The sequence below is a fragment of the Lycium barbarum genome, chromosome 3, assembly GCF_019175385.1.
Source record: "Lycium barbarum isolate Lr01 chromosome 3, ASM1917538v2, whole genome shotgun sequence".
Taxonomy (NCBI): Eukaryota; Viridiplantae; Streptophyta; class Magnoliopsida; order Solanales; family Solanaceae; genus Lycium; species Lycium barbarum.
The window spans coordinates 124954610-124970134 of NC_083339.1; the positions used below are offsets into that span (position 1 = coordinate 124954610).

General features: G+C 35.2%; 1 protein-coding gene across 2 annotated transcripts; it reads right to left on the minus strand.

Moving 5' to 3' along the window:
• Positions 1-639: 639 nt before the first annotated feature.
• On the minus strand, positions 640-8710 carry LOC132632283 (uncharacterized). Of its 2 annotated transcripts, XM_060348162.1 has the most exons (7): positions 7642-8683; positions 6618-6926; positions 6245-6528; positions 3859-4890; positions 2487-2655; positions 2171-2328; positions 640-1213 (listed from the first exon to the last, which is right to left on the minus strand). In XM_060348162.1, exons 1-7 carry the CDS (start codon positions 8372-8374, stop codon positions 968-970), a joined length of 2931 nt encoding a protein of 976 aa, XP_060204145.1. In that variant the 5' UTR covers positions 8375-8683; the 3' UTR covers positions 640-967. The 2 variants fall into 2 exon arrangements, with proteins under 2 accessions (XP_060204145.1, XP_060204146.1); XM_060348163.1 differs by lacking the exons at positions 640-1213; positions 2171-2328; positions 2487-2655 and adding an exon at positions 3255-3719 and having other exon boundaries at positions 7642-8710.
• Between the last annotated feature and the right edge of the window lie 6815 nt (positions 8711-15525).

Consider the following 15525-nt stretch of genomic DNA (forward strand, 5'->3'; position numbering starts at 1 on the left):
ATTCTTCTGCTTATGTAACATTCATTTTGCCTTCGTTCTTCGTCTCCTTACTCGGGGAAAAATATAGAAATAGTACTTTTCAACCTTTGTAATTGAAAAATAGCTACAGTTTTGAAGTTTTACTTCTGCAGGACAATGGTTATTTCAGTTACAGGGTTGAAAAGTGATTAGCCCGCTCTATTACTACCCTTACTCCTGCCCCACAACTCTGTTTCTGATGGCAGTAATCATGTTTCCCTAAGGTAGTATCAGTTATCACCATATGTAATGTGTGTGTGTGTCATATGCTCCATCACCAACTCATCAATCACAGGAGTAGAAACAATGAAAATCTGATCTCTAACTGCACATTAACTCCACTAAACTCTGAATGCAAGTCTTTTATCTGACCTCCAACTGCAATTTAACACACTTGAACATTCTTCTGCTCATCTAACATCCTTTTACATGTTATGCAAAAGGAAAGAATAAGGACATAATGAAGTTTTTGTTCACTATGGTCCAGCACTAACTTAGAGCTAGGCAAGTTTATTTAATACTAGAAGTTTTTGCTTATGGAAAGTTTCACGGTCATTTTGACTTTATTTTCAATTGATAAAAGCTCCCAAAAAGTACTTCATATATGAACAACTCCTGCAGTGAATGAAATTCATCCTTGTTTATACATATAATCTTGACAGATTCAAATACAAAGAAAATCATTAACTGGAGTTAAACAATCAAGAATCGTATAAATGTTAAAGCTGTATGAATATATATTTACACTTTTCACAAAGTTTTTCTTTGAATTATATATACAAATAAAAATTACCCCGAGCTTTGTTGTCTTGGTCAAAAAGCTCAATTGCTTGAAGCAACTGAATATATAATTTGCAGACCGAACCAGGGCATCATTGTATCTGAGAGTCCGCTCAGTCAGTCACCAGATGGAAAGAAGCACTAAAAAGTCAATCTTGGTGAACTCTTTTTAACTTAACTTGCTAGGCAACATTGGATCCATACCAAGGCCAAATTCCCAGAAGCTGCCAGGTTCAACATGTTTTACTTTGCCAAAATACCTAATATGACGAAGCAGCCTGGCCAAATATGTGTTGTGGCATATAGTTGAACTGTCACAGACGACTGCTACATGCTTGCGTGCCCTTGTTATGGCAACATTCATTCGCCTGCTGTCTCCCAAGAATCCAACGGCTCCCAAATTATTTGATCGAACCTGGACATTATCAAGCAAAATTATATAAGCATGCACTTCTATATCCTCTTTCTCAATAATTAAACAATGTACATTGATCAATTCTTGAAACAGTTGAGCTAAGCTACTGTTGAACGTCCTTGCCATGTCAAATTATTTCAGCAAATTTTTTTGTGTAAAATCACAGGTCCCTATATAGGCTCAGTGCCATGACTATACAAGAAAAATTTGAAGGTCTAAATAATAAGTGTGGAAACATTGCTCCAATATGTGAAGTTATCTGCGGATAAATAGGAAGCCCCTTGCAGGAGTATAATCATAACTATAATCTTATCGAAGAAAGAGATTTTTGTCACCTAAACTATCCCCAGATCCTAGAAGCTAAAATCAGCGGCAAAAATAATCATTCCTGCTTGAAGTCCTTTAGTCACTGGTCAAAGTTCGCTGGGCGTTACACCATTATTCTATTTTGGTTTTCTGGAGGAATCAATTATGTATTAGAGCCTTTTGATGACTGTTTTATCTTTCTTCTCTCGTTTCCTAGGTTCGAAATAATTTTTTTGTGGCACTGGCATATCCTTGAGTGTTCCTTCTTTCCATTATATTCCCTCCATCTTCACTAATTAATACAAGGTAATGGAGACTATTGAGCATACTGAATAAACTGCCTGTACGAAACAAAAACTTGAAGCTGCAAATTTCCAGATTGATTTTATTTTTCCCTGCTAAAAGTAGCAGTTTGGGGAATGGCTTTAACTACTTAATCAAGTGATATGAAAGTGAAATGTATAGTCATCCCATTCAAATAACTTAGCATATAGCAATCGAGCATTCAAACAGATATTACTGTTTTTTCACTAATTACCAGAGGATACCACGAAATTTCCTCTAGGACACTTCGAATCCCTTAATTAATAACACTGATTACTTAAAGGACCCTTATCAAGGCAGAGATTAGAATGGAAAGAAAGAGCTTACCATGGATATAATCACAGCATCTGCTTCACGGCCTTGAAAGCTATCAATAGTTGCAACATCAACGCCAGTAGCCATTGGAATCTCATCAATCTTGTCTCTAAGTAGTTGCACTTGAGCGACATAAGGAGACTGCACAGCAATGGCTGCAGGGGGAACACCTGCAGAAGATAAAATAAGATAACTGATGAGTACTAATTTAACAAACCTATCCTGATTTATGATATATGAAGCAACAAAGGTAGAAAGTACATGTAAATTCCCCAAATCTAAATTAAAAAAAAATCATAGAGAAAACAAAAAAATAAAGAGCACGTACCAGCATAAATTAAACTGAATACATGTTGAATAACAATTTCTGCTTCCCCTTCATTGAAAAAGGAGCCAGTGCCAGCAGGGTCCAAATGCTCTTCGCAACCAACTGATAAGCTTCCATAAGGCATTCTCGTATCAAGCAATAGCAGCGGACACTGCGTAATCCATGTGGGCTGAATACAGAAATTACGAGAACTAAAATCATGCTTTCTGTAACCATATACTTGTTGGTCAAACAATATGCTAAAGTTTCAAACAGGCAAATAACCCTGACTAATGTTGTGAGGCAGTGCCAAGAACAATAAAATGCAGCACCTAGCACATGTCAAAAATGGTAACTCTACAAGAAAGGGTTCAACAACAACTTTATTTCTAAGCATAGTATGTGTTGCGTACCAAATCAATAAACAAGATGTTGAAGAGAGAAATTCAAATTTATGGACGATATTAAGGAATATCTACAAAGACCATTATGCGAGTTAGGAGTTTAGGCCAATATACTAGTTAAGGGTTAAATTTTAGATTAGGAATTGGGCCTGCACGTGAAAGATCATGTTGCAGATCTTAGATAAATAATTAAAAGTGTCTTCTTTCTAACAATTGGAAAATAAGATGGGTTAGTACAGTATGAAGCATTAGAATCTTTAGTTAAGTTATTCTTTCTTATGGAGGTTGAAATTATAACATTGCGGTCGATATTATGCGTAACATAGAGTTAACAGCCATTACTTTAAAAATCTTCTAATGTCCATATAAAAATTACTATAAAGAATCACACATAAAAGGTAATTTTTTTACTGTAGAAGTCGTCCTATTTGAACATTGCAAATGGCACAGATATTCTGCACTATAAGTTGAGCTCTACACCTCTGCTTTCCTATTTAATACTTGACATGCATGAAGAAATTCATGAAAAGCAATTAAGCTTTACGTTACGGAAACGACAAAGAAAAGAGCCTACGTCCTCCTTTGTACTTGTGGAAAGAACAAAAAGTAGAACAAGGTACCAGAATCCCAAATATAAATTATATGCCTAGTGAGCACCCAACGAGTGTGGCCTAGTGGTCGATGAAGTGGGTTGAGAACCATGAGGTGTCGGGTTCAAATCCCAGCAGAGACAAAAAACATTCGGTGATTTCTTCCCCTGGCACCTGTTGTTGGTGGGAGGTGGCAGGTATCCCATGAGTTCAAATCCCAGCAGAGACAAAAAACATTCGGTGATTTCTTCCCCTGGCACCTGTTGTTGGTGGGAGGTAGCAGGTATCCCATGGAATTAGTCGAGGTGCATGTAAGTTGGCCCCGACACCACGGTTATCAAAAAAAAAAAAAAATTATATGCCTAGTGAAAATGGCAGCCAATGCAATGCGATTCATACCTTGACAAAAGGAGAATCCACTAGAAGATGAGACGCAACGGTTGGGGATGATATTAAAGATCCACTATACATCTCCTTGGAAGCCCAACTAGCTATGGCATCGTTCATTCTGTACTGTGTTGTTAACTTTGTCGACAACATGTCGTCATGCAAAGTTGCTGCCCTCTCCAGTAGTGAAACTCCAAGACCACCTTCTAAGGCTTTCCTAGAAAGGATCACAGGAGCAAGCTGGAATTGATCACCTGCAAGAATACAACGCTTTCCGAGCAATATTGGTATCCAAGACGATGGTTCAATTGCTTGGCCAGCTTCATCTATAATAACCAAATCAAATGCGTCCAGCCGCCTAATTAGTGGATCAGCTGCCCCAATGTTTGTTGCAAGCACAACATGAGCAGTTGATAAGATTTCTTTCACTTCTTCCTTCTCTTTCTTCTTGATGGACTTTCCAAGCTGTTTTAGAAGTTGACGTATACCAGCAGCTAAAGAGTCATCCTTAAGACAATACCTCAGGTCCCTTCTAAGATCTGACTTCTTCCTCTCAATCTCTGCTTGGAAATCAGACAGCCTATTATTCACTATTTCAGCCAAAGATTTTGAAGCTACAGCAGGGGATATTCGTGCAGGATTTCCAACCCGAACAATGTTGAGTCCAATATTGGACAACTTTTCAACCATGTTGTCCACAGCTGCATTTGTTGGTGCAGTTACAAGCACCCTTTCACCTTGTTTTACAGCAAGAGAAATCAATTCCTTCAGCAAACCAGTCTTCCCTGTGCCAGGAGGCCCTTGAATTATCATTATAGGTCGATTCTTGTTTAAACCTAAAGCAATTGCTTTTCTTTGGGAAGCATCAAAAGATTTTCTGTCCGTAGAATCAGGGAGTTCCACTTCAGCCCAATCTGCCATGTCATTCTCCTCAAGCCAGGTAAGGTCTTCTTTGTCTCCAAAAAGTGTAGCTACCACCGCTACAGAAGGATTTTTCTTCCGGAATCCTTTCTTCTGAAGCATCATTAAGGCTTCACAATTGCGCTGCCAAAAACAAAGGGGTGAATACCACATTCTAAGATAGATTATGTTCACCTCATACCTAATCAGAACTCAGGAATTCTCAAAAATGACTTTACCTTTTATTTCAACAGAATAAAATGTTCTAATCTATCTTAACATTTGTATAGCAGCACCTAATTACTATTTCCGAAATGAACAATATTAATAGAGGACAGTAGTTGTAGTAAACATTCTGCAACGTCTATCAAAAAACTAATGCAGCAAACATCTCAAAGATAAAGAGTCAAATATGAAGTTAATTGTATAGTTTTTTTAACAGTCTGGAACTCAATCTTATAGCTGTGTCAAATACGGCTCTTACTCCACAAACAAGTCAATTATCCTTGTTAACTCAAGGAGTACAACAAGTCATTTTCCCTACTAAGACAACAGAGCACAGGAAATCCTCTGGTGATAAAGGAAGATATAGAGTAACCAGCAGATAATGAAGACTTCTCATTTACCAATGGCAGTACACAAATTTCAACAAATAACAGTCATATGCAAAGGCAGGCAGGAATTATTTTTAAGACCCTAAGGGCCTGTAAAGCTTCAGAGTGCCAATCAAAAAGCGAGGAAAGAAATAAGAAATGCTGAAGACATATTTTGAATGATATGAAAACACAAAGCGCTACATATAATGTTGATTCTAGAGTACCAATCACCACCACACTCATAGTGGCAGAAGTGATACCCAGATTTTTCAAAGTTATACTGAACCTTGGAAATTAAGTATGAGTTTCTAACCACTGCTTGCATACAGCAAGTTTGTCCCAAATTAAAAAAAAAAAAAAACTACTTTATCAAAAAAAGAAGTATCAGCTACTTAAGTTTTTCAAAGTTAGGCCTGAACCTTGGAAATGAAGTATGAGCTTCTCTCGAAAACAAACTTAGACAATATAAGTACCAAAGTCTCTGTCCACAAAGAGAAGAGGATCAAGCTATAAGTATAGACTTGCATTATTTGATATTTAACAACACATCCAGAAAACAACTTAATTTAAACGGATACAGAAAGCAAGCTAATCCTGAAGTCTTTCCTTTCAACAACATAACACAAATATTGCACATATTTTCTCCAAAACGTCGAGGATCACTGGTGGAGTAAGTATTTCCTACGAAAGATTAACAAAGAAGAACAATGGGGACTTGGGATGGACTTGGTAGCCCCTTATAGTTTTGCCTCGTTTAAATTAATTAGGTTAACTGTCTACTAAAACTCTCTCCTCTGACCTAACCATTTAGTTTCACCATTCCGCATGACTTTCCACATATTCTTTTAAACTGTGACTCCAACAAGAGTTTCACCTGGCAGAATTGAAGAACGGAAATATACCTCGTATGTGACTGCATCAGCCAATCCGTGAATGCGATCAATGCGAACATTTTTCCCAAAGAGCTTGGAAAAGGTAGTATCTCCATGAAGTGACTCAAGAGCCAAACTGATGCTACGTCCGTCCTCCCCAAGGTTATGCACAAATCCTTGCATGCAAGAAGTCGCACCAGCGCCTCTACTATCACAATTTCTGACACAAACCATGTCCCCGGGTGAGAGGTTAGTTGGAGGCAATCTGTGATTTCCCTCCAATTTGAACAACACTAAATGCATTCCACCTAATCCTGTGTGTCGTAAAGCAAAAACACGTCCCAATTAAATGAAGAAATTCAATACTGACAAACATCGATGAGATTAAAGAAAGTTATATCACCTATAGATGTGCTAACTGCTGTCAGATTGCAGATAGTATCACAGAGTTCCTGCTCAGGTTGGGCATGGCTAACCAAGAATTCAAATGGCTTCAGAGCCTCAGAATTAACATCGGGTGCAGGGACAGCATTCAACTCCTCTTGAGTGAACTCTAATTCAGCATCTCTTTCGATATGAAGCAAATCTGCCATCCGATTGGTGAAATCATCAATCCTACTCTGAATGGCTTTGGCTTTCTCGAGGTCCATTCCCATTACACCAGGAACAGATTTTGGTTGAGAAGCCTTCCTTGCAATGGCTTTATGCTGAGCTGCAAGTAAACAGTGTCAGGGAAAACCAAACAAACATGTTCTTCCTTTCTAAATCTATAGAAAACTCTTATTTACCTTGATGTCCTAAAATATTTGACACCATACTATTAATTATATTGCTTTATACAACTTTCAAGAATCTAATACTTCCTCCAATCCATTTTACACGAACCTCTTTGCTTTCTCATCTATTTCAAGAAGATGGACACTTTTCTATATTTAGAAGCTATGTGATTTTATCACTGTCATTTAACCCGTAACGAAATGCTCTTATAGGATGACATAACATGACATGATTCAAACACAAGAGTTTAGGGCTATTGGCTGTTATATATATTTGCGTGTCAAGAGTCTTTATTTTGCTTCATAAACTCTATTTACAGTCATACATCATCGTATACGTGTACAACGAAACAGAAAGAGTAGTTTCTTTATATTTAATCAATGATTAATCTTTTCCCTTTACTACTACTATAGTAGGAGTACGTGAATATATACATAAACCTTCCGGACAAGTATAGTCAGACCTCTCTATAGCAGTCATCTGCCATCCTCTATAACAACATTTCATTATAACAGCCATGTTGTTTTGCGGAACTAATCTTTAATGTTATGTTATTCACTATTGCAGCCAAAAAATATCGAACAAACAAGCTGTTATAGACAGGTTTGACTGTATGTCATATAAAATGAAATCCAATGGAGTAATTTCACCTGAACTAGCGAGATCCTTAAGCAACTTCCATGACTCAGTACCACGCCAATCTTGGACCGAGGACTTCCTCTGAAGGTCCTGAAGAACGTCTCTAAGCTCACGCTGGAAGTTATCGAAAAGGGTAGGATAATGAGTGCAAGCCTTCAAGCAAATAGCTTCAAGACCAAGAGGCATAGGTACAGCATTAAGATAAGGCTGAGCTTGAATAACAAAAGTCAATCCTGGTTCCATTCTCTGTTTAACCTCAACAAACTCTCCTTGCATCTCTGCTGTAGCAAAATCTGAAGCCATAGCTCTCATTCCTTGTGATAACCACCTCACTACACACTTTCCCAAATCTTTTCTCCCCATTGGGTCACCATTTTGATTCAATGCTCGCACATCAGAGGGCCCACTTTCCTTCTCTGCTTGTGTACACTCTTGCTGACGTGTCACTTTCCCTGATGACCCTTTTGTTGTGGCTGATGGGATCTCTTTAGTCTTAACATTTTTGCTGGCAGCACTATTAGTCCCACCATTCTTGGGTTTTCTTCTCCTTGTAGTGACAGACTTTGTGCCACCACTACTACTAGTGCAGGAAATGGAATCAAGAAAGGTGCGGTTCTTGGTATTGGAGAGAGTAACAGAGCCAATGAAAGAAGAAAGATTGGATCTTTTTTGACGAGTGAGGCAGCTAGGAGCCAAAGTGGAGAAATTGCAGGAAGTTTCCATTTTTAGCAGTTTAACTTGCATCCTGAAAAGAATACTTGGGAACAGGATAATCAGGGGGCCATTGAATGAAGCAGAAAAATCAAGATTCTTGGAGATATTATGGGGGAAGAGAGAAAGAAAGAATAAATAACCTCTGACAGTGTTGAGATTATTAATAATGATATGAGGCTAGGGGTAGGGAATGGAGGCACTTAATATATAAAGGAAAGTGAGATTCACAACATTCAAGTGGGGAGAGTTTTAGGTTAATTTTTGAAGAAGAAAAAAAAGGTGTCGTGGTGAAAGGAGAAGCAGTGAAAGCAATACTGGAAACTTGGAAAGTCGTTATCAAAAGGAGGTCCCAAGTATTCTGTGAACACGTATGTATTCCTATTGGGTATTTGGGATTCTATAGTTTGATGAAGAGGGGCTTGTGACCTCTGTTCCTCCAACGTGTTCATTTTCTGTCCTCTTTATTTCTTTCTTTTTTGGACGCTGAAAAATGCTGTGAGAATGTGGACGTGTTTTAGGGACGGCGATTCTTTGGCTAACCTTTGGAATCTTGATTTTTCCTCCAATTTGTCGAAAAATAAACAACCTTTGAGTTGCCGTCTGGTTGGTATATAATATAGGAGAAAAGGATAAAAATGGTCCCTTAACTATGATAGTAGGTTCAAAATAGTCCCTTAACTATGCACTTAACGGTTTTAGTCCTTTAAGTTTGTTACAAGTTAACAAAAACGGTCTCTTAACTATGAGAGTAGGTTCAAAATAGTCCCTTAACTATGCACTTAACGGTTTTGGTCCTTTAAGTTTGTCATAAGTTGACAGTTTTAGTCTCGACAAAATATTCATCGAACTCTATTTGTTAGATTTGACGAGAGCTATGAAAAAAAGGGAAAAATTAGTGAGAACTCTAGATCGGTCAAATAACTCGAGACAAAACTGACGGACGTTAGTCGGTTATAGAATGGACTTCCGCGCATTTTTCCTCAAAAATAACCGATAGACTTCCGTTGGTATTCGTAAAAAACAATAAAAATTAAAAAAAAAAAAAATTGTGTCCCTCGATTTTATCCATCGGTTTCCGTCCATCGTTTTTCTCGCTTGTTTTTTGTAGTGACAACTTTTTTAGTTTCTGCTATTTCTAATTTATTTCTAAAGTCTAGTGTATTTTATTTAGTCGATGGATTCCCTCATTTAATCGATAGAGTCCGTCGGTCTTTGTGTTTCGAAACACCATTTTATGACATTATCAAACCGTTAAGTGCATACTTACGGGACTATTTTTAACCAACCCCCATAGTTAAGGGACCATTTTGTCAACTTATGGCAAACTTAAAGGACCAAAACCGTTAAGTGCATAGTTAAGGGACTATTTTGAACCTACTCTCATAGTTAAGGGGCCATTTTTGTTAACTTGTAACAAACTTAAAGGACTAAAACCGTTAAGTGTATAGTTAAGGGACTATTTTGAACCTACTATCATAGTTAAGGGACCATTTTTGTCCTTTTCTCTATAATATAGAGTACTCCCTCGTGGTAAAAAAAAAAGTCAGTTTAGCCATTTGCACACCCCTTAAGAAAATACTAATTATTAGACAAAAGTAAATATTTTGACTAAACTACCCCTAATTAAATAGGCATTGAGATTTGATCATATAACACTTAATAAGGGCAAATATGAAAAAACAAGGTTAATTCTTTATTGATTTGCTAAGTGGACTCTTTTTTTTATCCGGAGGGAGTACTATATTGTTGGATGTGTAATACAAAATTCAATATATCATGCATATAATACTTGGCATGAATTCGGATTTATTTAGGAAAAAACAAAAAATTATTAAAATATCAAAATGCCAAAACTAGCCCTCACAATAGTGAAGAAACTTTTAGCAGGCGTTTGGCCATGAAAACCAAATATTTTTCACTTTATTTGAAATTTTGAAGTTGGAGTTGAAGATGGAGTTGTGTTTGGTTATAGTTATTGCAAAAAATATTTGATTGTTTGAGAATGTATTGAAAGTGAAAAAAAGGTTTTAGGTGTTTTCAAATTCCAAATACAACTTGAAGTTGTATTTGAAATTTTCATAGCCAAACGCTGATTTTCAAATAAAGTGAAATAATTTTCCGAAAAAGGTGAAAAACTCTCATGGCCAAACGGGTCCTTATTTTTCTAAGAAATAAACTCCAGTAATATTTTAAATTAGACAGTGTTAATTATATAATATAGTCCATCAAATCTATATATAATATAAAGCTAGGCAAAGACAAAGTGATGTGACACCTCTCTATGACCACCATTCCTATTTATCTTTTTTCTCCTTTTTTTGAGCTTTTCCTCTTATTTTTCTATTAAAAAATTATTTGTTGCCTTCTTTTAAAAATGTAAAGATGTAATGGTTGTAATAATTGTGGCAATTAAACCGGCCCTAAATAATTTTCATAAATCTTAACTAAAGAAACAGTTACAATAGTAATAAGGTTAGCATTTAAGGTTACAATTGATGCAAACAATTCATCATTCACATAATTTTGCCATACGTTGTGAATTTCAAAAGGCAAAACCACAGATATCTATAGATGTTTGGTCTTTCAATTTCACAGTAAACATTGTTAACAGCAACCAGGAAAAAAAGGAGGATAAAAACATGGGTTGGAAGTTGGAACTTGAAAGTGAACGGCTTTGACTCGAGTTTGCCAGTGAGTATACATATTATTTTTACATCTTTTGTAATTAGTGTACAGTGGTATCCAGAATGGATGTGTTGTATTCAGCGTAAATATGAATAGCATGCTTGGTATTTTTTTTTATTCGAATATTTACAGCATCATAAACAGTGTTAACTTTATAGAAAGGCAGTAATACTTATTTCATATTTGAATTATGCTTGATAATATTTTCATATTGACGCTATATTCGTTATTGTTTCTTATTTACTACTCAACTTTCTAATCCTTAACAATGCGGAGAAGAATTACTCGAATCTCAAATATTACTAACTCCAATTTTTTCTATTCTTAAATATCTTTATTTTGTACTTAAAAGATTATAACTTTATAACTTTTGGGGATTTTGATCTCTTATATTTTTTGTTTTTGGTCTATGCTCTCAGCGAGAGATTTGAGGCTATAACTGCGTGATTTAATTTGTTTCTCTTTTCCTTTTTTACTTCTTAATTTATCCTATAAATTTATGGCTTTAACTTATCAATAATAGAAATTATGTTTTTGATTTCAGATCTATGCTCTCAGTGAAAGGATCGGGGCTATAACTACATCTACATGATTAATTTGCTCTTATTTCCCTCTAATTTTTCTTTTTCTTTTTACTTCTTAATTTCTAATTTCATCCTGTGAATTTATGGCTTTAACTTATCAACAATACAAATTATGTTATTTTCATTTAATATTTATATGCGGTAAAAGTTATATTTTTTAGTAGTGACAAATGCCTTAAGCTAAATGTATGATTAACTTAGGAGAAGAGGTTCCGACACTAATGAATAGATAATTTATGTAAGATTAATATTGAAGGCAAATATTTAAACAACATTCCTAAAAATTGTCTGCAAACAACATTCCTAAAACTAATAAATAAGCCGCAAACAAATGTTTATACATCCTTTCTATTGACATAAAATGTTACTACTGTGAAAAGAGATGCAATATAAAAATTACTACTACAACATGAAATTAATAGTGATTGGTGCTAATTTAAGGAAAACAAAATCTTTTTTTATTGATATAATTCATAGGAACCAAGTCATTGAGTAATGAAAATAAAATTTTGTATTAATAATAAAATTGAGATCTATTTTGAATCTTTAATTTATTTATAGTTTTGAATGATTATATAAATGATATGTTTTATAAGTTTAATTAGGTTTTTCAGGATTGTGCGAAGCACGGACAAATTTACTAGTTAAATATCCAACAAGAAATAATCCTTACATTACAATTCCAACGTAACCTAATCCTTATGTAACAATCCCTACATTACTAATCCCTTTATAACCTTAATCTCTGTAAAACTGTTTCTAATCCCTCATATCCAAACCAAACAACCCCTGTATTGTAGGAGTAATAAATTTTAAAGTAATTTAAATTGGACATATCTGTGTTATATCTCACTATATGGCTGGCCAAATGGTTAAAACCATTCAATCCGACCATTAAATATGGGCGGGATAACTGATCATATAAAAATGGATCAAATATGAATCCTATTCACTAAAAAATGGATATCCAGATGGATAATATGGATTATCAATATCTATTTGCCTACTTATTATTTTTTATGAGATTTTGCTTTCTCGGAGTCTATAAGTTGATTAGGGCTTTTAACTTGTGTTCTCACCTAACTATTTCTGAAATCATGGGTAATATGGATATCCATATTATATCCATATTTATTAGTTAACCCATTTTCGATCCGTGTTAAATATGAACGGGTCGGATATTTTATGCGTTTTTGTTTAACCCGTTTTCGACCCATATATGATCTGAGCCGCCGGTTTGTCCCTCCTACTCACTTATGAAGACATTCCTTGTATTTTAAAATTCAATACTTACTATATTTATATCATATAAACCCTAAACAAACTTAACATCGTTAGTGGCCATTCATCAAAAAGACCAAAGTACCTATCTGTTTCTATTTTTTTCCCAATGCACAATAGCTAAGTTTATTCCAGGAAACAAAAGGGCAATAGACAGTCATATTCCTCACTTTTAAGAAACTTGTTTTTCTATAGAACATATTTTCAAAAAAATTTATCAATCGAAAATAAGAAAACATTTTTTGAGAAATGTTTTCCTCCATACCAAACACACCCTCAATATTAATATAAAACTCAAATCTGTCTTGTCTTCTCTTCAGATCACTAACAAAGACAGTCGAAAGATTAGTAACACTTAAACCTCGACCTATTGTGATTCTAGTCGTAGCTTTTGACCATTCTGAAAATATTTCCCCTTGCGGATGAGATCAATATTTAGAGGAGTTGCACCTCACAGTTTCCAGACCCTTTTGTTGACGTAGATTTTTCAACTCAAAGTCAAACTAATTAAAGCAACACAATGAATGAATCTCGAAAGCTATTAATAGTAGTGGCCAATTGGATGATATAGTGGTCTTTCTTGCTCGTATACGTGGCCCTTTCATACTCCGAATAATTAACAGTTGATTTTTAGGTATTTTTTTCACCTACACCAAAAATGATTTTTGTCTTGAGCGATCTATCACTTGTCAGTTTGTTAGAAATATCTTATTGGGCACAAGTTTCATAAGCGCCTATTTTCTTTTAGGAAGAAAAAGAAAAAACAGATTTTACCAGGGATCTCCAAGTGTCTGTTAATTGGGACACAAGTTCCAAGTCATGATATTATTTCTATTTTTGTGGGACTGTTAGAGGGTTCTTTGATTTTTTATTTTTTTTTGGTGAAATGAATTTTGTAATATTTTGGTTGCAACCACACAAAGTTATGTTCGAAGTTCAACTCACATCAAGGGTCTCCTTCTTCCTTCTCGTTACTTCTATTGAAGGGGCCATTCCCACTTATTGAAAAAAACAAAACTTGTAATTTGATATTTATCTAAAATATACAAACCGTGACCTAAAGTTCCAAACATTATTACCTCACTATCACCTCTTGCTTGTCCAATATCAAATTTCGTCACACTTCTTCTGTGGTTTTTTTTTTTTTTCTTCAATTGTTTAGAACCTCATCTAATTCACAAGTTGACGAATTTACCATCAAGAGGTTTATTGTGTGATGGAATGAATTCCTTCACTCTTAATTAAAAGTTTCGGATTTGAGCCTTAAGAACAAGAAATTGCCAGTAGGGTGAGCTTCCCCTTCAAATAGGCTCGACGCCGAATAAATCTGAATTAGTCGGGTCAGTGAGTTTCGAATACTGAATGGTTAAATAAAAAGAAACAAGATGAAGAATGGAACATCAAGTTCACTTTGATCCTTCGGATGCAACTTATTTCTTCTTAATCGTCCTAGATACTCAGCTACTCTGTTCATTTTTCCAATTACATATTTTTTTTTTCCCAATTACATGATGTGTATGCTAGCAATTCATCAGCACCTAATAACGAAAAGCTATGCTTTGTAAATAATATAAGTAGAAGAACAAGTTCCAATCTTCCCAACAAAGCCTAAAACGAATTATCCACCAATGCAATTCGACTGTTAAGTTCATAAGGTGCTTAAATTGAGCGTAGAAATCATTCATATTTTTCGCATCAATAGGTGCTAAGGAAAGACTATTGGCCCATCACCATCCAATCCTCCCCGCAAAGCTTCTGAAGACGAATGATCCACTAATGCAATTCAATCCTTTAATTTGGGCCTCAAAAATCATTCATGGTTTTTGCATCAATTAGTGCTGAAGAAAGACTATTGGCCCAGCACTGTTCTTCACTCTACAGTCTACAATAGTCTATGGTCTCATTTTGCTAAAATTTGGGCTCGCACACAAGTCTTTCCACGTATCAATTCGAGATAAGTTATCTTGACAAATAGCTTGGAACTTGGAAGTATGATGGTTGCTAAACTTTGAGGCTTCTCTTCTTTTCCACAAATATTGGATGATAATATAATCATTCCACCTCAGATTGTTACATTGCAATTTTCAATTAAAAGACTATTATTGTTTCTCTAATTTAGATTCGTTTAGTTTTTAGTAAGCTAAACTATAGTCTGGACTCGAACAAATTCAATTAAAAAGTTCCAATACTGGCCTTCCATATCAATAGCACTAGATCTTAGTCAGAAGGAAAAATAGAATACTCAAATTTCAATTTGCCCTTCAAAGAAGAAAATATTCTTTTTTCCTCCTTGCTATTTGCGCTCTTTACTCATTTTAAGAGAAACTAAGTTGTATTTTTTTTTTTTTTTAAAAAAGGTTGTAAATTACAAAATGTTAAAGGAAACTAAGGTGCAGATTACAAAACCTCTGCCAACACCGTGACTTTATCTGACAGAGTCAACTTCATTTGAAAACTAGAGAACATAAATTATCTGTCTTAAACATATAACCAGAGAGCCAGGCATAAATGAAGCTAATAAAAGTTTTAGAGGTCCTGGATGATTGAATGCATTAAAGCTTTTGATGAAAAAGAATTATTGGAGAAAAAAATCAATTTACAATGGCCAGGCGAGGCCTACCTGTTAGCTGC